This window comes from Hyla sarda, chromosome 8 (genome assembly GCF_029499605.1).
Source record: "Hyla sarda isolate aHylSar1 chromosome 8, aHylSar1.hap1, whole genome shotgun sequence".
Classification (NCBI taxonomy): domain Eukaryota; kingdom Metazoa; phylum Chordata; class Amphibia; order Anura; family Hylidae; genus Hyla; species Hyla sarda.
Window position 1 is genome coordinate 42,025,523 of NC_079196.1, and position 25,382 is coordinate 42,050,904.

Consider the following 25,382-nt stretch of genomic DNA (forward strand, 5'->3'; position numbering starts at 1 on the left):
ATGGGGGGACAGGTTATCATGTCAGAGATGTATGGAGGGGCAGGTTGTCTATGGCCTTCTATTTCATGGTAGCTAGTGAAGGGTTTGGCACAAGGGAGAGGCAGTGGAGGAGCGAGAGGATAGGTGGATTAAATGTGCAGCAGAGTTGAGGATGGACTGGAGGGAAGCAAGAGTGTTTGATGGAAGGCCACAGAGGAGGATGGTGCAGTACTCCAAGCGGGAGATGAAGAGGACATGTGTTTTGTTAGTTTAGTTAAAGTTGAGGAATGAAGGGATTGGAGAAATGTTTTCGAGGTGAACAGTGGCAGGAGGTGGTAAGGATCTGAAAGACAGCTTGGAATTAAAGGTGACCCTCAAGGCAGTGACTGTGATTGCTTTTGTTTTCTTTATGTTGAGTTTGAGAAAGTCGGAGGAGAAGAAGGAAGATATAGCTGACAGACATTTAGCAATCCTGGATAGAAGAGAGGTGACATCTGTACTATAGTGTAGACTCTGCTGGCCTAGTACATTATGGTGACACAACCTTAACAGTTCACTCCACCCAAATGTTGCTCTATTATTAATGTATCATCAGGTACCTGAATATATATTTTATTGTTGCTACTATATAATGTGTTATATATATTATATATATATAACATGGCACAGGTAAAGACCCAACAGCGGTGAGGGCCAGGAGTGACTGAACGCCAGTGTGAGTTATGCAAAGTGCCAGCAGCAAACAAGCTGGAGAGGGACAGGAAGACATCTTTTTCATTCAAAAGAAAACCCTATTAAAGGGGTACTCCTCCCCCTAGACATCATTTCCTTTGGATATTGGATAAGATGTCTAGGGGCCGAGTACCCCTTTATGGTAGTGGTCCCCAACCAGTGGGCTAGGAGCCACATGTAGCTCGCAACCTTTTGTTGTAAGACTTATCATAGCAGTCCTGAATTATAACCATATGTACTGGCAATTTACCAATCCACCAAACAAGGCCGCTTTGGATGATATACTATTGGTGTCAACTTTTGACAAAATACCTCGTCTCTCTACATTTAATATATACATCTCCTCCACCTGTGAGTTTAACGTGGCTCACAACCATTACTCACACTTGAATGTAGATCACAAGGTACAATAGGGACTTCTGAATTAAAGTGTAGTATAAAGTGGAAGTCTCCACCTGCATTGTGCAATACTCTTGTCCTCACATGTTGATAATAAGTGTTGTTGTTCAGTGACAGAATGCACCATTATAATAATTTATTCAGACAATTTAACATGTGCAGCGAATAGTTACTATAGGAACATAAGAACACTTGGTCACTTGCTAACCTAAGATTTTGCTGATAATAGAGCCTTATTCCTTATATAGTTAATACCAATTGTACTTGCTCCGGCAGAGTTCTGTTTTAGTATGCCAAGCTGAAACCCAGCCCTAGACTTGTATCCTATGGTATGTAGTAGTAGACTTCTCAAATGGAACACAGTACGAGATAGAGACGGCACTCACCAGTAAGCTTTTATTCTTTATTAATTCACAACATCACAAAGCAGGTAGGAGCAGGAATGGCGGGGGGCGCCAGCGCCCCCCGCCATTCCTGCTCCTACCTGCTTTGTGATGTTGTGAATTAATAAAGAACAAAAGCTTACTGGTGAGTGCCATCTCTATCTCTTACTGTATTGGATTATACACCTGCCTTGACTGAGCACCACCTGTCACAGCGTCTTACTATCCGAACCACAGTGCAGTTTACTCCTCCTGTTTGTGTGCATTGATCCCTGCAGTCATTAGTGCCAGTGAAGTGAAAATAACTGTGATCTGTAGCCGAATGTGACCTGAGCTCAGTGCTCTTAGCCCTTCTCAGTGGTGATCGCTGTTAGAGGTTAGGATTAGGGTTATGGTTTAGGATTAGGGTTAGGGGTTAGGATTAGGGGTTAGGGTTTAGTATTGGTGTTAGGGATTAGGATTAGGGAATAGGAGTTAGGGTTAGGATTAGGGGTAAGGGTTAGGATAAGAGGTTAGGGTTGGCATTAGGATTATGGGTAAGAGTTAGGATTAGGATTAGGGATTAAGGAGTGAGAGGCTTCACCTGTTACTACCTCTGGCTATACTTCTCAAATGGGCCACCGACCATGATGGACGGAAGCGATGGAATTATCATCTTGCTGTGTCATCTAATATTGTAGATCCGAGGTCGGGTCCGGCGACTCACCCACGATGCCTTCAGCTATCGGAAGTGGCATTTGATATTTATTGCTGTGTGGGTCACCCATAAATTAAGGGTCCTGTGGTCTTTCTCGATTGGGTCACTAGGTTACAAGATATGTACTGTATGTTATCTCATATACCATCTAATATATGATTTGCATTTTCAATGTGATATGCACCCACTGTACCTGGAATTTACTAGCGCTTTATTTGCCGATGAGATATTGGGAGTAATGTGTTTATACCAGTTATCTATGCATGTCAGTCAGTAGTTACACATATTACTAACCACTAACAACTCTAACTGTGACCTCACTTGTACAACCTAATTAAGTCTACCATTGGATCCCCATTTCATGACTTGACCGGGTGACCACCGTGTTTTATCATTACTCCAGGACAGACTGGACAATAATACTGTACACCTTTGACAGTCAGACTACTCTATTGGGCTAGGTGACAAACGGTATATAGGCGACTCATTGATAAACTGTCTGACGGAGACCATTTACTCCATCCATCATGTTTGCGCTTTATCATTATATATGTTTTTAACTGTCTGGGCCCTTTCGTTGTATTGTATTCAATATCTTTTCTCCTCCATCCCTGATGAACCCGATGTCAACATTTAGGAGAAACGCATTGGAACAAGGAGCATGAGAATTGCTGTACAATAGGATACCACTACTGAATGGATCTATAGTGTGGTTTCAATTATTCCCCTTCCCTTTCCACACTTATTGTTAGATAGGGACTAGTACTATTGCAGGTAGGATTAGTTAGTATTAGTATACTCACCTGTACCCTTATCCCCCTCCTATGTAGGTCAATGTTGGACCTCATCTTTTTTCATATGTTTATTATTTTGTGGGCCATTACATACAGTACGTTGCTTTATCATTTATGTATTAAGTTTTACGTACTCCTAGTAAAAGTTATATTGTATACCAATTATCTTTGCCTCATTGGATAAATCAATTAGCCTTATTTGTATATTGACCTTCTCCTAGGGCATAGTTACCAAGTCACTGTAGGGATGATGGTATATCTCGGTCCCCTTTTCTTGTAAATGAAGTATGTAGCCAGAGCAATATGAAATGACCCCATGACTTGCATTCGGTTAGCTTAGTTGAGACTCTCCTCAGTGTATGGAAGATTACATAGGATGGTGCCCAAACTAGGAAATGCATGGTAGACAAGAATCAGAACTTCCCATTTCCTCTTGTCGACTGTTTAGATCTGGATCTTCATGTCCTATTTGATCCAATTTGCTAAGCAAAACCCACATCTTCAAGCTTTAGGTGATCACTTATAGTTCAAACTATTTATAGAGACTAATCAATACCTGTGCTCCTCAAAACATGGAGGTAGGGCAATTATAGAGGTAAATGAGCTGCCAAGTTGACATACTGTCCATCTGTAGGGCATTAAAGGGGTTTCATTACTAAACACTAAAAGAGTTTCCTGCTTTGACAATCCCTATATGTTTGAATGGTACCCTGAAATGAGTTGATCACAAGTGATCTACTGCTGGGGAACCTGGCAGCAATTGTTCTGTTCCTGTGCAGCACCACCACAGGACAGCATTAAAAGTTGTCCATTGAAACAAATGCCCTATCCTTGTGATGCATTAACATTGTGCATTCTATGCTATCAGTATATCGTCACAGTGGATGATAAATCTCGGGCATCTGTAGACCAAGTTTGCACGGTCTAGTTTGTTTAGATCAATTATAAATTTAGGCAAAAGTAGTGCATCACAATTTTGGTGACCTTTTTTGAAGCATGTGCCTAACATTGCAGTGTAAGCCACACCCATTACAGCCTACTTCGCACCCTTTTTCCTGATAGGCCATAACCCCCTTTTAGGCAAGCCACATTATATTGTTCTTTTTGGCACACTATGCCCAATTGCTGTGATTCACAATTTTTGCACACTTGGAGCCAAAATTCTGATGCAGCCTGCAAAGTAAGGCAGGGCCAGTCCTGTACTTTAGTAATATTCTTCATTTTTCCCAGAGCTCACTTTTGACAGATTTCGCTGCCCATTATAATATTTGCGACCTATATAATGTCTGCAGCTATGTTGACAAAGCAAGAAAGGTCAACTAACAGAAAAGTATTGTGACAGCTGAAAACACAATTGGGAACGACACTCATTGTCGTCACGGCGGATAATGGAGGTCCATGGAATTCTTCAACACATAGTCAACACGTTAACATACTGCCAAGTAATTCCCTTCCCTAATCTCAATATGCTTTATTCAGTGTCCTAAAACATCCAATTTGGACAGCTGTACGCAACTTCCTTCCACTCTCGAGGTTGACATATTAGCATGGACATCTCACGTTAAGCTCAAGAGATTTCATATGGTCCATATGTTTGTGCTCCAACCCAATGAGGAAAGAGAACGCTGTTATCAAACATAGCTATTTATAAAACTGAGCAATGCGGATTATATAGATGTAAATGCTCAGAAGAAGACTTAGCAGCTCTGGTGGGCTGTGATGCTTTACTTCACAGTGGTGAAAATGAACATTAACTGTTACTTGTATCTTATGGGAAAAGTATGGGGGATATCAGCATATATTTGTAATAACTATGCAAATTAAACTAAAGACTTATATGCTTTAGGAACTCATTTGTAAATATCCTATCAGTAACATATAAGACAATAAAAGAGACTTTGTTGTTTAGAGCTATCATATATTAGCCAGAATAGAGGACAGATACACAAAACATCTCTGGCTCTGGAGGACCCAACATACCCAGTGATTACATGGACAGCCCATTGTGTAATACTTCTTTCTGTCCTGTAGTGGCGCTGCAGAGAAATTAAACACTTGCTGTATTAAGTATAATAGATACTCCATTGCAACAAATTTATTGTAAAAAATAACAGACAATATTATTTGTTAGATATTATCATTACATGTTACAGTATTTGAAACATATACACACTATCATTGATTCTATAGAAAACCCCTTTATAGCATCTCAATAAAGGGGAAACTATTGCTCAAAAACATGCTTTCATTCCCTTTTCTATTATTTTTTTTTTTTTAATATTTTAAATAAAAAGTTTTTAATATTCTCTTAACCCCTTTCTGATCCACTTACCAAATGTTCCCAATGTTGACTTTGGGCTTTTACATTTTTCACCGACAAAGTATGAGGGCTTATGTTTTATGTATGGACTTGTAATTTTTACTGGTACCCTTTATATTACCATATAATGTAGAAAAAATATATAAGTCAGAAAAAATATATATCTAGCGCAAAATTACATTAAAAAATGGAATTGTGCAATTTTGCTGGTCAATATTATTTTTAAGTTCAACATACGATAACACTGACATAATTTATTTTACAGATCAGTATGATTCCAATGATACCACATTTGGATATCTTTTGTTTAGTTGTACCATGCAAAAAAAAAAAAAAAAACTTTTGACACCTACAGAGTTGTGTGAGGGCCCATTTTTCCACTGTGAACTGTAGTTTTTACAGGTACCACTTTTGTGTAGTATTGATTCTATGATACACTTTTTATTTACTGCACACGACGATACCAAATGTTTACTCTTTTTTTATTGTACTTTTTTTTGCAAAATGGGTAAAAGGGGGGCATTTTTATTAGGAGTTTAAAAAAAATATATTTTTAAACACTTTTTTAGACTTTTTTTTTGTCTCTCTAGGGACCTATAATAAGCAATTATTCAATTGCTTATATAGATTAATATAATGCAGATCAAATTAGCTAAGAAATGAATACAGTGTGTCTTATTTAGATGCCACAATTACTATTGATCCCAGCATCTAAGCAGTTAAATGACAGACATCAGAGTGATCTCCAATGTCAGCAGTGTCAGCTGCAGATAGCAGCCAGTACCAGCCATGTATGGCACAGGCTCAGCTCTCTAGTCCACGCCATACTCCCTCATCCGCCCCATGATGTAAATGGGATGGGGTTAATACACAAGACCTATAGACGTGGTCTGTTATTTGGTATAATGTTATATGGATGTTTATGACACATCGATTTGTAGATGGCAAAGAAAATTGGGGATGGAACAAACCATTGTTGTCTCATGAATTATGTAGAGGGATAAAATAAAATTGTCAGATTCAGACACTTGTTAAATGACTTCTGCCCGTTTAGTGGTTCTACTGACATGAACATAAATCATCACAGGGTTCTATGATGATCTAAGTCCGCTTCAGTAGGACCCCTGGGGGGCAGCATATAGCTGCTGTAATAGAGACAGAAAATGTGGTTGTATTAAAAGTCCATTACTTCAACTGAAACTGTCATCACTTTCATGCTGCCCGAGCCATGAGTCATCAGGGCCGTCTCCAACAGCATCTTCCTGCCCTTCTAACTGTGACTGATATATCTCTTCTTATTTAGATATAGGAAGAGCTCTAAAATCCAGGCCGACAAAGGGACTCGTGGTTCAGGCAGCATAAAAGTGGTAAAAGGTTCACTTTCAGTAACAGTTATATTGTGGAGAATTCTCTTCATTGCTGACATTACTAGTGGAATAACAAAGCTACAAAAACATGTTTAATTATATTGATAAAATAGGAGAGAATATATATTTGTCATTATCAATAATCGTAAAACTCAATGGGTGTAAAAAAAAAAAATGAACCTTAATTTTGTGTGGAAATAAATAATAAATGACTACTTTCAAAACTCCATTCATTTTATGGAAAATTTTTTATTTACAATAAACTGTTAAGACTGTTCAGAACCACAATTTAACAAAATATTTTATAATAGCAGAATTTGTTTTTGTAAAATATGTTTTTCCATTATATATTTAGTATTTTCTTATTAGGTATGTTAACTATTTGACCTAATTCTACAAAAATGTTAATTTTTTTCTTCTTTTAATTTTCTATTTAAGCCAATTTGGAAGCCATCGTCACCTCATGACAATGACCTATTAATTCCGGGGAGTGAGAAATGGGATCGAGATAGCTCTAACGTATGTGAATTTTGCCAAGCTGTTTTCCCACCATCAACTGATTTAGGAGGTGAATTTCTAAGACATCTGAACACACATTTTTAACAAATTTCCGCCCAAAAGATCCTCACGATGTCCATACTTAATGCCTTTCTCTAATCCAAATATCTTTTTGGGACCATTTCCACTCATGGATAAGTATCTGGATGATATGGTTTTATCTGGTTGGCCATGTTTGGGCTGTGAACTCCTAAAAATATCCATTATAAACCCTCAAATAAATTGCATTACATTTTTTTTCTTTAAATGTGCTTTATAGACATTTACTATATTGATCCATGTCATGTTTTATTGCAATTTTTATATGAATTTTTTTTTTCTTTTTTAAATTAGACACAATATGTTTGATGTTCTCACATAGGTTGCACCTCTGGTACAGATCCATTAAATCACTGTAACTACACAACTAACTGTATTAAATGTATTGTTTCTCCCCAAACACATTTTCTTACATTGTAAAAAATAAAAAATCCCAAATGCTCTTTTTTCTGTCAAAAAAAGCTGAACAAAAAAATTTCATGAACACATGAAGTGACAAACCCCTTAAGTAACACGCTAACAGCATTCCTGTATTGTAGCACTAGACTCTACGTCATGTTCTAAGCAGAAACGCTTGTAGGTGCGTTCCTTTATTATGAACGTGCGATGCAACATTAAAAAAATGTGTTAATGAAGAGAAAAATAGATTAAGTAACATATCGTCTTAAAAAAAAGCAACACACACATTTTGTACCCTATTAATACCACCTTTAAAATGTATGTATTTAAATAATCTCTATGTATTATATTCTACAGATATCCTTGTATAGAGCTGTATGTGTACTTTTAAATGAAAAGATTTCATATTTATATTTTCCGTCATTATTTTCATGTATGTTATTTTAAGCAATGCATTAAACTGGATAGCTTTTTGAATTGCCAAAAAGAAACAAAATATCAGTCTGGTTATATTATTTTGCTTCTGTTTGTAAATACTGCAAAAAAAATAAATAAATATGATGTTTTAACAAAAATGAACGACCAGAAAAAAAAAAAATAATAATAATAATTATATATATATATATTCTTTTATGTATATTCTTCATTTACCACTGAAGCCTAAACTCAATTCTGAGAATTTATAATATTGTTATTGTTAACTTTATTATTTTAACTTGTATTTGAATGCATTATATACATATTTATTTAAATATATTTATTTTTAACTAATTATTTTATTAATTCTCTTGAGCTATTTGCAAAATTGTGAAAAATGTCTGTCTCTCGATAGGACATCTCTGATGTGTAACACAAAAGATTTGCCAGATGCAATGCGACGGATAGTAAACGGCAGCCTTATGTGTCTAAATAAAATGCTGCCATTCAGCTGTGTGGGCAGAGGCCGGAGTGTCCCCATAGTAGCAGATCCCCAGGGATATTGCACTTCTCCCTAACAACCTTGTACAACATAGCAAACCCTTAGCCCACATTAGTCCTACTACAGCAGCAGCTTCTGTCCTTGGTTTTATACCTAGAGACTTTGTTTATTGTGAGATGCTCTAGTGAGAAGAGTGATACCTCCCAGCCCACCTCTTACTGCCCCTGCCTAAAAGGAGCACCACTAATTATACTGCATGTGTAACAGGGAACACTTCGCATATACCAGTAAACAAAGGCAATCTTCATTTCAGCAATCAAACCTGACAGTCAGCTATGAAGTGTGTCAGTGCGGAATCTGTCACTGCGAACACTCAACCTATAGAGTTGTCATAAATACATTTTTTTTTTTTTTTTTTAGCTTGTGGCTATTCAGATTTCCTTTACATTGCAGCCAATATATCAAATGACTATGTTATCAGAACAGAATGGATTTTTTTTTTGTGGAGTTAAAGGGGTACTCCAGGGGAAAACATTTTTTTTTTGTAAATCACTTCTATAAAAAAATCTTTATCCTTCCAGTACTTACCAACTGCTGTATACTACAGAGGAAGTTGTGTAGTTCTTTTCTGTCTGACTACAGTGCTCTCTGCTGACACCTCTGTCCATGAAAGGACTATAAAGTTATAAAAGGCATGCCCAAAATCCTGACAACCAGCCCTATCTAGCCATAGGCCAATAATCCTCCTATATTCCTGCTAACCGGTCAGCTTTGATTAAACTTGTTTAATAATTTGCTCCTATTATAAATTTAAAACCTTTCTGGATGTAAATTGTTTACAACATCCTTGAAGTCAGTGATGCTCTTATTATTATTAATATTATCACTAATAATAATAATAATAATAATATGGGAGGCACCCTGGTTGGGAAACACTGGCCTAGATAATATATTTGGACCATGGCCCAACTCTACTGTTTCATTCCTTTTTTTACACAATGTCCAGCGATGTTAGATGGAATGTTCAGTGGACACATTAGGAATATTAAGAGCCCCTCTTTTGCCTATAGCTTAACATAAAAAAAAATATGACAGTGCTGCGCTCCTGACAGCCGGTAGCTAGACAGAGTAGCGCAGCCCTGCCAGTGTTGTTTTAGGGCTTTCAAAAAAAAAAAACTGTGGCTGCGGGTTGCGCCCTCATCAATGGTGCGCTATAGGCAGCCGCCTTATTTGCCTTATTTGTCTTAGTTCAAAAAGGCCTCGAAGCTGGGGGCCCACATTAATGAAGTACTCAATCCTGACTGCCACATCGCTGGGTCACTTAAAGGGGCACTCCAGATGGCAAAAATTATTCATATTGTGTGCCCTCATGGCCAGACCAACTGTAATGTAATATACACTTATTATCTGTACTGGGCCATTTCCCTGGATAACCCCACATAACCCCTTTAATTTATGAGGAAATATTTACCCTAATAAAAGAAACCCAGTAATGTAAGTTATGGCAAAGGTGGTGGTAAAGTCATGAGATTTTAAGGTGGTAAAAAAAATTTTACACCCCCCAGGGTCATGGATATATTATTAGTTCCTCCTCTTTACAAAAGATTATAATACTGTATTCCTCTAAATAATTTACACAACTACCAATAATACCAGTATGCAAGGAGGAATATTATCACCATACATATAACCATCATACTGACCAATCCATAGGTAGGTAGTTAGGCAGGTAATTCCCCATGTATGTAGATTGTTAGGTAGTTAGGTTGGTAAACTCCCTGTAGGTATAAAGACACGTAGGTAGGTGTTTAGGCAGGTTATTCCCGATGTAGGTATGTAGATAGTTAGGTAGGTATTCCCCTTGTAGGTATGTAGACACATAGGTAGGTAGTTAGGCAGGTAATCCTTCTGTAGGTAGGTAGGTAATCCCCCTGTAGGTATGTATATGTTAGGTAGTTAGGTAGGTCATTATACTGTAGGTATGAAGATACATAGGTAGGTAGTTAGGCAGGTAATCCCCTTGTAGGTATGTAAGCAGTTAGGTAGGTACTGAAATCCCCCTGTAGATAAGTAGACACATAGGTAGTTAGGCAGGTAATCCCCCTGTAGGTATGTAGATAATTAGATAGGTAATCTTCCTATAGGTATGTAAGCACGTAGGAAGTTAGGCAGGTAATCCCCCTTTAGGTATGTAGACACATAGGTGGATAGGCAGGTAATCCCCCTGCAGGTATGTAGACAGTGGGTAGGTAGTTAGGCAGGTAATCCCCCTGTAGGTATGTAGACACATAGGTAGTTAGACAGGTAATCCATCTGTAGGTATGTAGACAGTGGGTAAGGAGTTAGCCAGGTAATCCCCCTGTAGGTATGTAGACAGTAGGTAAATAGTTAGGCAGGTAATCCCCTGTAGGTATGTAGACAGTAAGTAGGTGGTTAGGCAGGTAATCCCCCTGTAGGTATGTAGACAGTGGGTAAGGAGTTAGGCAGGTAATCCCCCTGTAGGTATGTAGACAGTAGGTAGGTGGTTAGGCAGGTAATCCTCCTGTAGGTATGTAGACAGTAGGTAGTTAGGCAGGTAACCACCCTGTTGGTATGTAGACAGTAGGTAGTTAGGCAGGCAATCCTCCTGTAGGTATGTAGACAGTAAGTAGGTGGTTTGGCCGGTAATCCCCCTGTAGGTATGTAGACAGTAAGTAGGTGGTTAGGCAGGTAATCCCCCTGTAGGTATGTAGACAGTAAGTAGGTGGTTTGGCCGGTAATCCCCCTGTAGGTATGTAGACAGTAGGTAGGTGGTTAGGCAGGTAATCCTCCTGTAGGTATGTAGACAGTAGGTAGTTAGGCAGGTAACCCCCCTGTAGGTGACTGGACAGTAGGTTTGTAGTTAGGTAACCCCCCTTCCCAAGTAGGTTCATACATTGGCAGATGGCCCCAATTGGTTCCTCCAAGGAAAATAAAATAAAAATCCTACTCACCTTCTCTCTTTTCGACGCTGAGGCCTCTGCAACCTTTTCGGGTCTGTTCTCCATCACAGACCTTCTCACACAAGCCGTACGCGATGAGATGACGTCATTGAAGAGCTGTGCCGCTCCTGACAGCCGCTGACAGAGTAGAAGCACTGCAGACGGATGGTACCCTAAGAGGCAGGGGAAGTCCTGGCTGACGGCTTCTCTGTTCCATCAGAAGTTCCGGCCGAGCAGCCAGTACAACAATGGCGCAACGCCATGCCCCGCTTCAGAACTGCAAATGAGCGCTGATATAAATGGCCGGCTGCGACCTGGGGGGAAGTGTGCCCTAGGTGGCTGCCTAGTTTGCTTAGCGGCAGTGCCGACCCTGCTCAGGTGACCCTTGGACTTATACACAGTAGTGTTTTGGGTTAAATTTGATGGACTCTGGTCTTTTTTCAAACTTATGAACTATGTAACTATGTACAATAAAAAAAGAAATGTATCCAAAGATAACTATGGTGAGGCCAGCGAAAACAGAACAGACCCAAGTGATAGGTCATTTCTATCCTCATTTTGGTCTAAATTGAAGACCAGTTTTTGCAATGAATTAGGATAGTATGACATTTCCTATTACTTTTAGAGTTGAGCGAACTTACAGTAAATTCGATTCGTCACGAACTTCTCGGCTCGGCAGTTGATGACTTATCCTGCGTAAATTAGTTCAGCCTTCAGGTGCTCCGGTGGGCTGGAAAAGGTGGAGACATTCCTAGGAAAGAGTCTCCTAGGACTTTATCCACCTTTTCCAGCCCACGGGAGCACCGGAAAGCTGAACTAATTTGTGCAGGATAAGTCATCAACTGCCAAGCCGAGAAGTTCGTGACGAATCAAATTTACTGTAAGTTGGCTCATCTCTAATTACTTTACATACTCCTCGATGACCTACTGTTGTGGTTGGAGAATTATACTCTTATCATAGTGGTTCTTTTACTAGTTGTTTGTTTGTTTTTTATGGCACAAATTGTATGTATACTTGTATGTTCTAGTATGGTATATATTTTTATATTGTAATCGCTAGCGTAAATGCATTGCCCAGCCCAGTGTTTCCCAATCAGGGTGCCTCTAACTGTTGATAACTACAACTCCCAGCATGCCCGGACAGCCTTTGGCTGTCCGGGCATGCTGGGAATTGTAGTTTTGCAACACCTGGAGGCACCCTGGTTGGAAACCACTGTCCCAGCTATTTAGCTCATACAGCATATAGGAGTATAAACAGATGTGAAGAAGACACTGAACAGTTCCAGCTAAGGCTGCATTCACACTTCGTTTTTACATTACGGGTGCCGGATCCGGCTGGGGGAGGGGCATACCGGACTCCGGTCAGCTCATTAAAGTAAATGGAGTTCAGCGCTGGTCCGGCTGGGGTACGGGAGAGCCCGGTATGCCCCTCCCCCAGCCCGATCCGGCACTCGTAGTGTAAAAACAAAGTATGAATGCAGCCTAATATTACTATTTTAAAGAGAACCTATTAACTGTTTTATGTTGCCCAAACCACAAGCAGCATGAAACAGGTGCAGGGAGCATCATCCTGGACACACTATGACTTTCTCTGAAGCGCTCAGGCATTTAAATAATAATTGTTTAAAAAAAGCTGCCACAGGGGTGGTCATGGGGGGGTGGTCCCTGTAGCCATGTGGGTGGTCCCTGTGACGTGACTACTTCCCACCCCTCTAGCCCTCAGGGACACGTCTCTCCTTATTTGTGTATAGAGATAGATGCATGACTCAGTCCTAGTGGGGTAGACATCAGCCTCGGGGATCGTCACAATGACTATTTACCTGGGTCCCGACAGCTTTTTTAAACTTTTATTTCTCTGAAATGCCCCGAGTCACCACACATAAAATTACAAAAATGTAACCTATAGTGATGGATGACCCATACTAATCCTACTCAATACGTTGAACAAGAACATTTTGCAAAGGATTTTTTGTCAAATGGTGTTCGCCTGCAAAATTGTTATCATAAAGTTATCATCTAATTTTATGCTATTTTCTCCTTTCCTGCACTGGCTTCGTAATTCTTCTAGGGTGTGTGGCGAGCAGAAGTACCGGTTGGTATGATATTGTCACGATTCGGCTGGCTGGAGGTGGATCCTCTGTGCCAGAGAGGGATTGGCGTGGACCGCGTTGGTGGACCGGTTCTAAGTTGCTACTGGTATTCACCAGAGCCCGCCACAAAGCGGGATGGTCTTGCAGCGGCGGTAGCAACCAGGTCGTATCCACCAGCAACGGCTCAACCTCTCTGACTGCTAAAGATAGGCGCGGTACAAGGGAGTAGACAAGAGCAAGGTCGGACGTAGCAGAAGGTCAGGGCAGGCAGCAAGGATCGTAGTCAGGGGCAACAGCAGGAGGTCTGGAACACAGGCTAGGAACACACAAGGAAACGCTTTCACTGGCACAATGGCAACAAGATCCGGCGAGGGAGTGCAGGGGAAGTGAGGTATAAGTAGGGAGTGCACAGATGAACACACTGATTAAGCCTGCTGCGCCAATCAGTGGCGCAGTGGCCCTTTAAATTGCAGAGACCCGTCGCGCGCGCGCCCTAAGGAGCGGGGCCGCGCGCGCCGGGACAAGACAGACGGGGAACGAGTCAGGTACGGGAGCCGGGATGCGCATCGCGAGCGGGCGCCTCCCGCATCGCGAATCGCATCCCGGCTGAGAGAGATATTGCAGCGCACCCGGTCAGCAGGTCTGACCGGGGCGCTGCAATTGCGAGGATGCTGCGAGCGCTCCGGGGAGGAGCGGGGACCCGGAGCGCTCGGCGTAACAGATATATTTACAAAAAAAAAACAACAAAAAAAAAACAACAAAAACATTGGCTCAAATGTACTGGTTAGCATAGGAATGTGTGTGAGCTTGGTAACGTTTTTTGTTTTTTTGCAGTGTTTCCCAACCAGGGTGCCTCCAGATGTTGCAAAACTACAACTTCCAGATGCACCCTGGTTGGAAAACACTGCTCCAGGGGTTTCCTGTCATTTATTATAAATTTATGAAGTGACATGCGCCACTTTATAAAGTTTGCCAAGCAGATGGGAAAGTCACAAAGTGTACTAAATCCGGAACTAGTGATAGATCCCTTTCTGTCTTTATTGGGCATATTGATCTGTTACTGTACAGTGGTCCCTTGACTTACAATGGCCTCAAGTTACAATATTTTCAGCCTTTTCTGGATTTCTGTAACTTGAAACCAGACTCATCATATAATGCTACAGACAGTCCAGATCTGTGAAACAAGTCAATTACCGGAAGATCCGATCAATCAGAATGGGCTTTCAGTGGTAAAACCCCTGTATTACTGAAGTGCATGCACTGACTGGTGTCTGGTAGCGTCCCCTACAGTACAGGGAGGTATTACATGTTCTATACTACTCTTTACCTGTATTAATGAAGTGCATGCACTGACTGGTGTCTGGTAGCGCCCCCTACAGTACAGGGAGGTATTACATGTTCTGTACTACTCTTTACCTGTATTACTGAAGTGCATTCACTGACTGGTGTCTGGTAGCGCCCCCTACAATACAGGGAGGTATTACATGTTCTGTACTACTCTTTACCTGTATTACTGAAGTGCATGCACTGACTGGTGTCTGGTAGCACTCCCTACAGTACAGGGAGGTATTACATGTTCTGTACTCTTTACCTGTACCAGGGTTAGCTGCTCCTTTGGACACCAGGTGGGGGCAGCTCCGTGTTACTTTTTTAGGACACTGTGTACTGTACAGGACCCTGAAGAAGCTCCTGTCCTCTACACAGACAGTGATTACAGCTCCCAGCAGATCTTTCTTACTTATATATGGAAGGACTTGCTTTATCTGTATTAGTTATCTACTTAGAACCAATTACCAGGTTCCCATAGAGTTATGGTCTCAACATACAATGTTCATCCTGGAACCAATTAATATTGTAACTTAGGGTCCACTGTATTGAAGTGAATGAAAAAACTTAATGAAGGAAATTTCTCGATTTGTTGAAATTGAGAAGGTTCTGCATCCTTTATTGTACCCTCTTGTCTCCTTCTCGAAATCTTCAAAAAAGGAATGCGGGAACTAAAATGCTGAAAGTGACAGCAACACCGCACCTTGAGCTGCTTATTATTTTGTCAGTGTCTAGATGTAGCGCTCGGCACAGCCTGTGGCACCCCCATTCTCTCCCTGGAATCAAAGACAGCTGCTTGTAGATAATTATACTGTCACTGCTTGTTATATTAGAGAGGAAAACAGCGCTGTGACAGATTCCAAGACTCTCCATTTTGTCATTGATTTTAGTCTATTAGTCTATTATTATTACTATATTTTCAGTTTCTGCAGTTCTTATTCCTGTAGAAATTATGTAACATCTTACAGCTTCATACTATGGAACATATGTTGTTTTCTACAGTTCCTCCAGGGAAACAAGATAGAGCACTCACTTTCTATACTTATGATGAGTTATATTGACTCAGTGTGCATGTATACTCTTGTCGGATTCTCATATACTTTCGTGGACCTCAAGCTTTATGCTGGGTGCAGGCAGCGGGGATCGTGACATCATGGCCACGCCCCTCGCAACATCACACCCCGCCCCCTCAATGCAAGTCTATGGGAGGGGGCGTGGCGGTGACGTGGGTGAGATGTCACAACCTCCGCTGCCAGCAACCAGTGTTCTAAATGAATGCTGGGTGCTGTAGAGAGATTGAGAGGCCACCGCAATCAGACATCTTATCCCCTTATAGGGGATAAGATGTCTAGGGGCGGAGTACCCCTTTAAATATGGAGACATATTGGCGTGTTGCATAGACTTTGGACGGTGATAGTATAGGACAGATAATCAAACACTGATCATAGTGATGACTACTGGCATCAGGGTTGAAGTAGACCACCAGTGTGCCAAAAGATTCTCCAGTGCACCTAGGCCCTGACACAATGGGCTCCAAAGTTCCAATAGACAACATAAGATTACTGCAACTTTTAAAGAAGACACTATTTAGGCTAGGTTCGCACTTAGGCAAGGTTCCAGAGATTCCGAGTACGGCCAGCACTGACTGAATCATTCAGAGCTAGGACCTCGCTGACATTGCAGTCCCCATAGACAATGTCTCCAGTGCAGATCCCACCTGAAGAATGAACAAGACCATTCTATTGGGGGCTGAATTTCAGATGTGGATGACATTTAGTAGTGTGCACTATACAGCGCAATCCCATTGCCAGCTATGGGATTTTGCTGCACTAGAATTCCCGACAGACATTTGTAAGTGGAATTCCATCGGGAATTCCATAGTAGGAACCAAGGCAGGAACAGCGGTCATCGACCTCAGGAAAAATGGGACGTCAATATGGGTTGCAAACTTCAAAAGGAAGAAATTATTTTATTTAATGTAGAAGGATGCAACGCTGTAACATCAGATGCAACACTCAGATCAGATGAAGGGTCCATTCTATTGGCCCTGTTATCCTGACTCTATTGTGACCATCTATATTTTGGGTTTACCTGCACAAGGTGCGCACCGTTTTTTTCTGTTTCCTGTTTCTAATAGTAGGAACCAAGCTTTAGGAAGCTCAGTATGGAAAAATCCCATCCAAAGGTTCTGAGTAGTAGGACTGCACACACATTGGCCTTCTCATAGACGGCAATGTCTGCGGCACAGATGCCACCTAAGGGATGATAAAGACTATTCTATTGTGGGCAGAACTTTCTCAGCGGAATAGCCACCACTAAATTTCCATAGTGTATACTGTGCAACAGAATCCCCAGCCAGCTGTCTTTGGAACCAATCAGTTTTTCATCATCTTGTATGGTGGGCCTACAAGCATTACATATGTGTTGGGGAGAACCCAACTTTGGTGGGATTGGTCAATCTCCTAATGTGCACAGGGGCTTCCCAACTCTTTCCTTGGGGTAGATGTCGGGGGACAGGAGGATCAGAACACATTGTAATTCAACTGCCTATCCTTTTGTTTTCATGAAGATAAGGGTTATCCACCAGTTGCTTACTAAAGTCTCTCCATTAAGAACAGATGCATGCTTGGCCAAGCCAAGTGTCCATGTGTGTTGGGGAATCGGGACAGTTGTTTAGGTTTAGGAGCCTTTTTCAAACACTGGCTGGGACATCACTGAAGACAGGAACCCAGGTGGATGTGGATCCGCTGGACCTGTGTGGCAGATGACTCGGACCAGGCAGCAGAGTCTAAGGTGCAGCTGGTTTTTATCAGAGCCCGCTGCAAAGCGGGCTGGACTTGCTGCGGCAGGTGGCTCTCAGGTCGCTACCCCTGGCATGGCTCAAACACACAGGCGGCTGAGGAGATGCGAGGCACAGGAGGGATAAGACAGCTCATAGTCAGGATTGCAGAAGGTCAGGGCAGGCAGCACAGTAGCATAGTAAGGAACATAGCAAATGGTCAGTAGGCAGGCTGCAAGGAGCAAGGTCAGGTCAAAGAGCAAAGGATCAGATACACGGTAAAGCAATAACAGGAATGCTTTCTCTCAGGCTCAAGGCAACAAAGATCCGGCAGGGAAGTGAGGAGGGTGGAGGAATATATCAATGAGCCAAAGGTGAATTACACTAATGAGCGCACTGGCCCTTTAAATCTTAAAGCTCTGGCGCAAGCATACCCTGAGGGACAGGGACACGTGTGCTGGAGCAGAGAGGCAGAGACGGGGGCAGGAGAAGCACCAGGTGAGTGACGGACTGGGGCTCGAATGCGGCGCGTCCCGCAATGCGAGTCCCAGCCCCACAGGCAGCAGCAGGTAACGGGACCATGCGCTCGCGGCCAGCGTGTGCGGCCGGAGCGCATAACGTAACAATTACACATTGGGGAGATTTATCAAAACCTGTTAACCCGTAAACCATGTAGAGAAAGAGTGGTGCAGTTGCCCATAGCAACCAACTAGATTGCTTCTTTCATTCTTCAAAGGAATATTTAAAAATGAAAATAAGCAATCGTATTGGTTGATATACTTGTTTTATACCCTATAAATAGAGAAGTGCTGGCCGTTCATGTGCTGAGTCTTCCTATTCAAACTAATGGGAGTTATGGAAACCATTGAGCACCTGCAAGTCTTTGGCAGTTTTAGACAACCAGGGTACCTCCAGCTGCAAAACTACAGGGTTATATGTATTATGTTTTATAATTTATTGCGCTGTGATATACTTTTAATGGGGACAGGTCTCATGTCTGTCTATTTGTCTACCCTTTTCCTGAGAGGTTGACCACCCACATACGAATTCCCACCAGTGTCCCAGTCAAGTTTAGACCCAAGTCCGCTTCGGGGAGAAGAGCAGTGAGCCGGCGGGCCCAATTATCAAAAGAAGAGTATAACAAGAGTAAAAGCCTAAGCAGCTCTGGTCCATTAAAGTCTACCCTGGCAGTACGTCTAATTCAAGTTACTTAAAGGGGTACTCCGCCCCTAAACATCTTATCCTGGGGTCCTGCCACTGGGGACCCCTGCGATCTCCCTACTGCACCCAGCGTTTGTTTAGAGTGTCGGGTTAAGCGCTGGAGGCTTGTGCCATCACGGACACGCCCCGCTCATGACGTCACGGCCACATCCCCTTAATGCAAGTCTATGGAACCGTCGTCACACCCCCTCCCATAGACTTGCATTGAGCGGGCGGATGTCTGGGGTGCTGCAGCCGAGACTGCGGGGGGTCCCCAGCGGTGGGACCCCCACGATCAGACATCTTATCCCCTATCCTTTGGATAGGGGATAAGATGTCTAGTAGGGGCGGAATACCCCTTTAAGTCAAGTTTCAGACATTCAGTCAGTCTGTCCAATTCAAGCTCAGATCAAGTTAGTCGAGGAGGACTATAAGTCCCATAGTGTCTAGAAGTAACTGTGATTCCCAAAAGCATCCGTCAACAAATATTGCATTAAAGTGAATTGTTCCTGTTTTTCCTGCAAGTTCCTGAAGTAAAGTAAAGTAAAAAGTGGTTTCAACTGCTTATCCTTGGTAGAGTGGCGGTTAACACTCCTGGTGTCACAAACTCTAAACTCCGTCACAACACTCCATTAGTGCATCATACATGCCACCCTTAGTCACCACAGCTTGGTGGAGTCACAAACTGTGCCAGATATGTCAATGGAATACTCTGTTATTTTTGAGTAAAATATTGTAAACTAAGTCAACCAACAGCTGTCTGAGCTGCAGATGCTTTTAAACATCTTGGGCAATTTGGCAGCCTGAGACTGATGTGACTGAAGTCTATAAAAATTCCACCATTCTGACTCGTGATCTTGTCAGGCTTGGTGCAAGTCCTTGGCTACTAGATTGTCTGGGATGTTTAAACATATAATGCAGCGGCTCATTGTAACAGAGCCCATTCAAGGATGAGGAAGCCTAAGAAATAGAAAATGGATGCCAGGTTCCTTTATTCAAAGGAGTTTCAATTCACCATGGGGAACTTTTGTAGACTTTAAAGCGTACCTGTAGTTTGCAAAAACTTTTTAGATTATGTAGATAATAATGTGATTGTCATGAACAAGCGTCAAATAGCGCAGGGATGAGTAAGCCTTAAACTGACCCTGAACCTCTTTTCCTTCCTACTTGCTCAACCGCCCCCATTGGCAACTTACAACTGGGTGCCAGTCCCTTCCTTATTAAAGTGCAGGGGCTTCATGGTTAAAACAATAAACAAGTACTGTGCAGGTTAGGGACACGATCAATAAACCAGTATACAGAATACAACAGGAATACAAAGTAGCACAAAACAGACATATGGGAAACAAGGTAACAGGAATATACAGTAGTGAACAGACAACAGCCAAAGAACCAAAACAAGATAAACAGCAGATATAATAATGTGAACAAGACAGATATAATAATATAAACTAGGAATTATACATGGGGAGATGTTCATTCCCTACCTCCCTGGATATAAGGTTAGACTGAAGACAAACACTTTAACTAAAGGATATGCAAATTCTAGAATAACAAGAACTGACACAAATGCTCAAAGACCAATTGGTCTGAACACGGACCAAGAAGAGGATACACCAAACTAATACACACTAAATGCAAAACAAACTGTCTCCAACGTTAGGGACAAGGCAAAGCTCAGGAAACTGAACTAACACTAGGAGGAATTGCATTAAACTACATACCCAAACTTCAATCATGGAGGGCCACAAAAACACACTAAGCAAGATACAAGACTCACCCAAGCAGGTGTGAACACACACCAAAAGAGAATACATAGCCGGACACAAACAGGACAGACTAAATCTGACCAGGTACACATAATATCAAGAATATAAATAACAGGGCTAAAAGCTAAACATGACAAAAGCCATGGAAATACAAACTACATGTGCGCACACACAGAGACAAAGCGCAAAGTGAATATTTGTCATATACTTTGGTTAAAAAAAAAAGTGTATATTTTTGGGTGATAAAATGCTGTTCCTGCAGCTTTTGCCTGTGTGTCTGTGCGGAGACAAAATTCAAGAAGTGTGGGCGGGACAAGCAGGGCTTTGTACAAGCTCCCGGCTAGTCAATCATCCTGCTGAGTGAGCTGAGAGCATGTCACAGAGCCCTGTTTGTCCTCAGTGTACAGAGCCCTGCTTGTCCTCAGTGTACAGAGCCCTGCTTGTCCTCAGTGTACAGAGCCCTGCTTGTCCTCAGTGTACAGAGCCCTGCTTGTCCTCAGTGTACAGAGCCCTGCTTGTCCTCAGTGTACAGAGCCCTGCTTGTACTCAGTGTACAAAGCCCTGCTTGTCCTCAGTGTACAGAGCCCCGCTTATCCTCAATGTACAGAACCCCGCTTGTCCTCAGTGTACAGAGCCCTGCTTGTCCTCAGTGTACAGAGCCTTGCTTGTCCTCAGTGTACAGAGCCCTGCTTGTCCTCAGTGTACAGAGCCCTGCTTGTCCTCAGTGTACGGAGCTCTGCTTGTCCTCAGTGTGCGGAGCCCTGCTTCTCCTCAGTGTACAGAGCCTTGCTTGTCCTCAGTATACAGAGCTCTGCTTGTCCTCATTGTACAGAGCCCTGCTTGTCCTCAGTGTACAGAGCCCTGCTTGTCCTCAGTGTACAGAGCCCTGCTTGTCCTCATTGTACAGAGCCCTGCTTGTCCTGAGTGTACAGAGCTCTGCTTGTCCTCAGGGTACAGAGCCCTGCTTGTCCTCAGTGTACAGAGTCCTGCTTGTCCTCAGTGTACAGAGACCTGCTTGTCCTCAGTGTACAGAGCCCTGCTTGTCCTCAGTGTACAGAGCCCTGCTTGTCCTCAGTGTACAGAGCTCTGCTTGTACTAAGTGTACAGAGCCCTGCTTGTCCTCAGTGTACAGAGCCCTGCTTGTCCTTAGTGTACAGAGCCCTACTTGTCCTCAGTGTACAGAGCCTTGCTTGTCCTCAGTGTACAGAGCCCTGCTTGTCCTAAGTGTACAGAGCCCTGTGTGATAGCCTGTGGGAGTAGGGTGTAGGGAGTGTAGCTGTGCAGTGATTAAAGGGTGCTTGTTAACCCTTGCTATTCGTGATGCCAGGGTGGGGGCTCCTCAGTAATGCTTGTCCTACCGCCACCCTTGCCAAGAGCGATAGGGAGGTAGATAATAATAGAATGTACACAATCGGATAGTTTTCAGAAACAATTGTAACATTTACTGAAGATTTTCTGCAAGCTTCATAAACGGAACAGTCTCTATGCATACAACTGCTTTCTTTGGAGATTGACAAAGGTTGGGATTTTAGCAATTTAGAGTCTTTAAGGTATTATGCGCTGTTCCACTGGATTTAGGGCATTTAGTTGCGGTCCAGTAGTCACGCTAGCTTTAGCGGGGGTTGTTTAGAACTCACGGTTTAAGTTCAGCTGAGGCCGGTAGGTTTTCAGGCCTAGCGTGTCTTTGCAAGTTGCGCAGATCCGTCCTGCTAGTCCGGCATCCACGAGAGCAGCAACCCAAGAGAGCGATAATTGGCTACAGCTCGCTTATATGGGCAGGGGCTCGACTAGTGCTAATTGGTCCACACTTGTGTCAATCACCATTACAAAGGCTTGTGGGCAACACGTGACCCAAGGTCCTCCAAAGGTCCTTCAACATGCCATAGAGGATATTTACATGGTCACATGACCGAAGGTCCTGCGACGCTAAACAAGGTAAGTACTGTACATTATATTAAATATACATTATGATCAAAAATATACAGGTATTAACACTAGAGAATTAGAGTAGAGGAGAGGCAACTAGGGGCTGTCCCACCTGAGGGACCCTACCTGAGCGTAGTTACTCTGACTTTGGGGACCTCTACACTAGGTACGGTATGCAATACGGTACTAGGACACCAGACCTGCTTGTCCTCAGTGTACAAAGCCCTGCTTGTCCTCAGTGTACAGAGCCCTGCTTGTCCTCAGTGTACAGAGCCCTGTTTGTCCTCAGTGTACAGAGCCCTGCTTGTCCTCAGTGTACAGAGCCCTGCTTGTCCTCAGTGTACAGAGCCCTGCTTGTCCTCAGTGCACAGAGCCCTGCTTGTCCTCAGTATACGGAGCCCTGTTTGTCCTCAATGTACAGAGCCCTGCTTGTCCTCAGTGTACAGAGCCCTGCTTGTCCTCATTGTACAGAGCCATGCTTTTGCTCAGTGTACAGAGCCCTGCTTGTCCTCAGTGCACAGAGTCCTGCTTGTCCTCTGTGAACAGAGCCCTGCTTGTTCTCAGTGTACAGAGCCCTGCTTGTCCTCAGTGTACAGAGCCCTGCTTGTCCTCAGTGTACAGAGCCCTGTTTGTCCTCAGTGTACAGAGCCCTGCTTGTCCTCAGTGTACAGAGCCCTGCTTGTCCTCAGTGTACAAAGCCCTGCTTGTCCTCAGTATACAGAGCCTTGCTTGTCTTCAGTCTACAGAGCCCTGCTTGTCCTCAGTGTACAGAGCCCTGCTTGTCCCACCCACACTTCCTGTATTTGGTCGATCCACAAAGACACACAGGCAATAGTTGCAGCATTTTTCAGCCAAAATATACATATTGGGGGGCATTTATCACTGTTGGTTTGAGGTAGTATAGATTTTACCCGTTTGCTTGGTGTATTTTTTGCAGAGTTTCTCAAAATTTCCCAAAATGTTGCACAGTAAACCAGTAAGCTTCAGAGATTGGTTTAAACTTTCACAGCAAAGAAATAGATAACTCCGGCACAGCTCATTGCAAACGTCCCATGCAAAAAAGCGAATATCTGCAATTTCGAATATATAGTGAATATATTCGCAATATTCGCGAACTTATTAATAAAAATTCGAAAAATGCGAATATTCGCACCCAACACTACCCATCATAAAGCATTTAACATTTTATATATATTAACACTTTGGTGGTGGTGGGGGGGGGGGGGGGGTTATCACTTGCTCTGTTTCTTGTGCTACACATATGTTGCTAGAACTATTGATAGATTAAAGGTTGAGAATATAAACTACCCCCAGACATTTTTTTGCAGTTAGACTTTAAAAAGTCGCATTCAATAGATTTAGCACATAATAGAGACCCTGTAAAAAAGCTTGCTTAAACATGGCATATGTGGAAACTCACCATCAGTCGCGCACATCTCTAAAAAGTCTCACATTTTTGCACAATATTATGCAACAATTCATAGCTGAATACACTGTTTATATCAATAATAATTTCCCCCTTGATCCATTCAAACTGCTCAGATCAAACTGATCTGTGAACACCATACTGAAGACCAGGGGCGTACCTAGAGCATTTGGCACCCGAGGCGGACCCTTTTTTTGGCACCCCCCCCCCCCCCACACACACACACACACACACGCACCCCCCCTTAATTACACCCCCTCCCTCCCCTCCCCCCAGGAGCGGACTGACAACACTCGGGGCCCCCGGACCAAAAAAAGGCAAGGGCCCCTGCTAGGCTCTGCAGCTCGTCAATCTTCTGCCACGCTCCTATTCCACCCAAATCCCACACACAATAAACTAAAATTTATATATATAAGAAACACTTTAACGTAGGTAAATTTCCATGACCAATAATACTGGTATACAAGGAGTAAATATATACCACCACACAACAACTGGATAATACCGCCATACTGTACTGAATAATACCACTATACACAGACCAGTATACTATAAAGGATCTGTATACAATATAAGTGATTATATACAGGACCATATGGCGGTAGATATCAGCTGTACACAGGATGTGTATACCATATAAGTGATTACAGTTACATTTTGGGACTCACAATTACATCTTTTATGATCAGCGACGTCTTCTTTCCTTTTCTTCTCCGTCCGGATAAGACCTCCATGTGGATCTCTTAACATCTGCAGGAAAAACATGTCAGACTCTGCATATTTTCAGAGCTCTCCCCTCCTCTACAGAATCTTCCCATCTATAGGCCCACAAACTGTAATAATGCCCTCCTTGGTGTCCTGCACAGTAAAAGGGCAGGTAGGTAGGTAGCCAGGTAACCCCCTCTTTCCCATAGGTATATGCAGAGTTACACCCCCCCCTCTTTCCCATAGGTATATGCAGAGTTACACCCCCCTCTTTCCCATAGGTATATGCAGAGCTACACCCCCCCCCTCTTTCCCATAGGTATATGCAGAGCTACACCCCCCCCCCCCTCATTCCCATAGGTATATTTAGGGCTGGGCGGTATACCAGTTCATACCGTATACCAAATTTTTTGGGCTGCACGATATGGATTTTCCCCCATACCGCAATACCGGTTGGGCCCCTGCCCCTCGGGAATGTATTATCAGCCTAGCACAGCGCTGTCCCCACATCGGGGAACTAATCCTATGTTACCCGCCAGCACTGTTCTGCTCCCCCCAATTAATGATCAGCCCAGCGGGGTACTACTCACATATGTCAAGCACTGCCCTCCTCCT

The 25,382-nt window shown here is 42.7% G+C and overlaps 1 protein-coding gene and 1 long non-coding RNA gene across 10 annotated transcripts in view; one reads left to right on the forward strand and one right to left on the reverse strand.

Annotated features, from left to right (window-relative positions):
* Positions 1 to 8,202, forward strand: part of TANK (TRAF family member associated NFKB activator) — a 117,965-nt gene extending 109,763 nt beyond the window's left edge. For all 8 annotated transcript variants that reach the window (XM_056536898.1, XM_056536906.1, XM_056536900.1 and 5 more), the window contains one exon: positions 7,110 to 8,202. In XM_056536898.1, coding sequence (XP_056392873.1) covers positions 7,110 to 7,274 — 165 coding nt within the window. In that variant the 3' untranslated portion in view covers positions 7,275 to 8,202. The remainder of the gene's footprint in view (positions 1 to 7,109) is intronic.
* The window catches only part of LOC130285473 (uncharacterized), a 140,413-nt gene that overhangs the window by 16,421 nt on the left and 98,610 nt on the right, over positions 1 to 25,382 (reverse strand). Inside the window, exon 5 of one of the 2 annotated variants that reach the window (XR_008847341.1) lies at positions 4,965 to 5,020. The exons of the other annotated variant lie outside the window; for it this stretch is intronic. This is a non-coding gene — a long non-coding RNA (uncharacterized LOC130285473). The remainder of the gene's footprint in view (positions 1 to 4,964; positions 5,021 to 25,382) is intronic. 2 annotated transcript variants of the gene reach the window in all.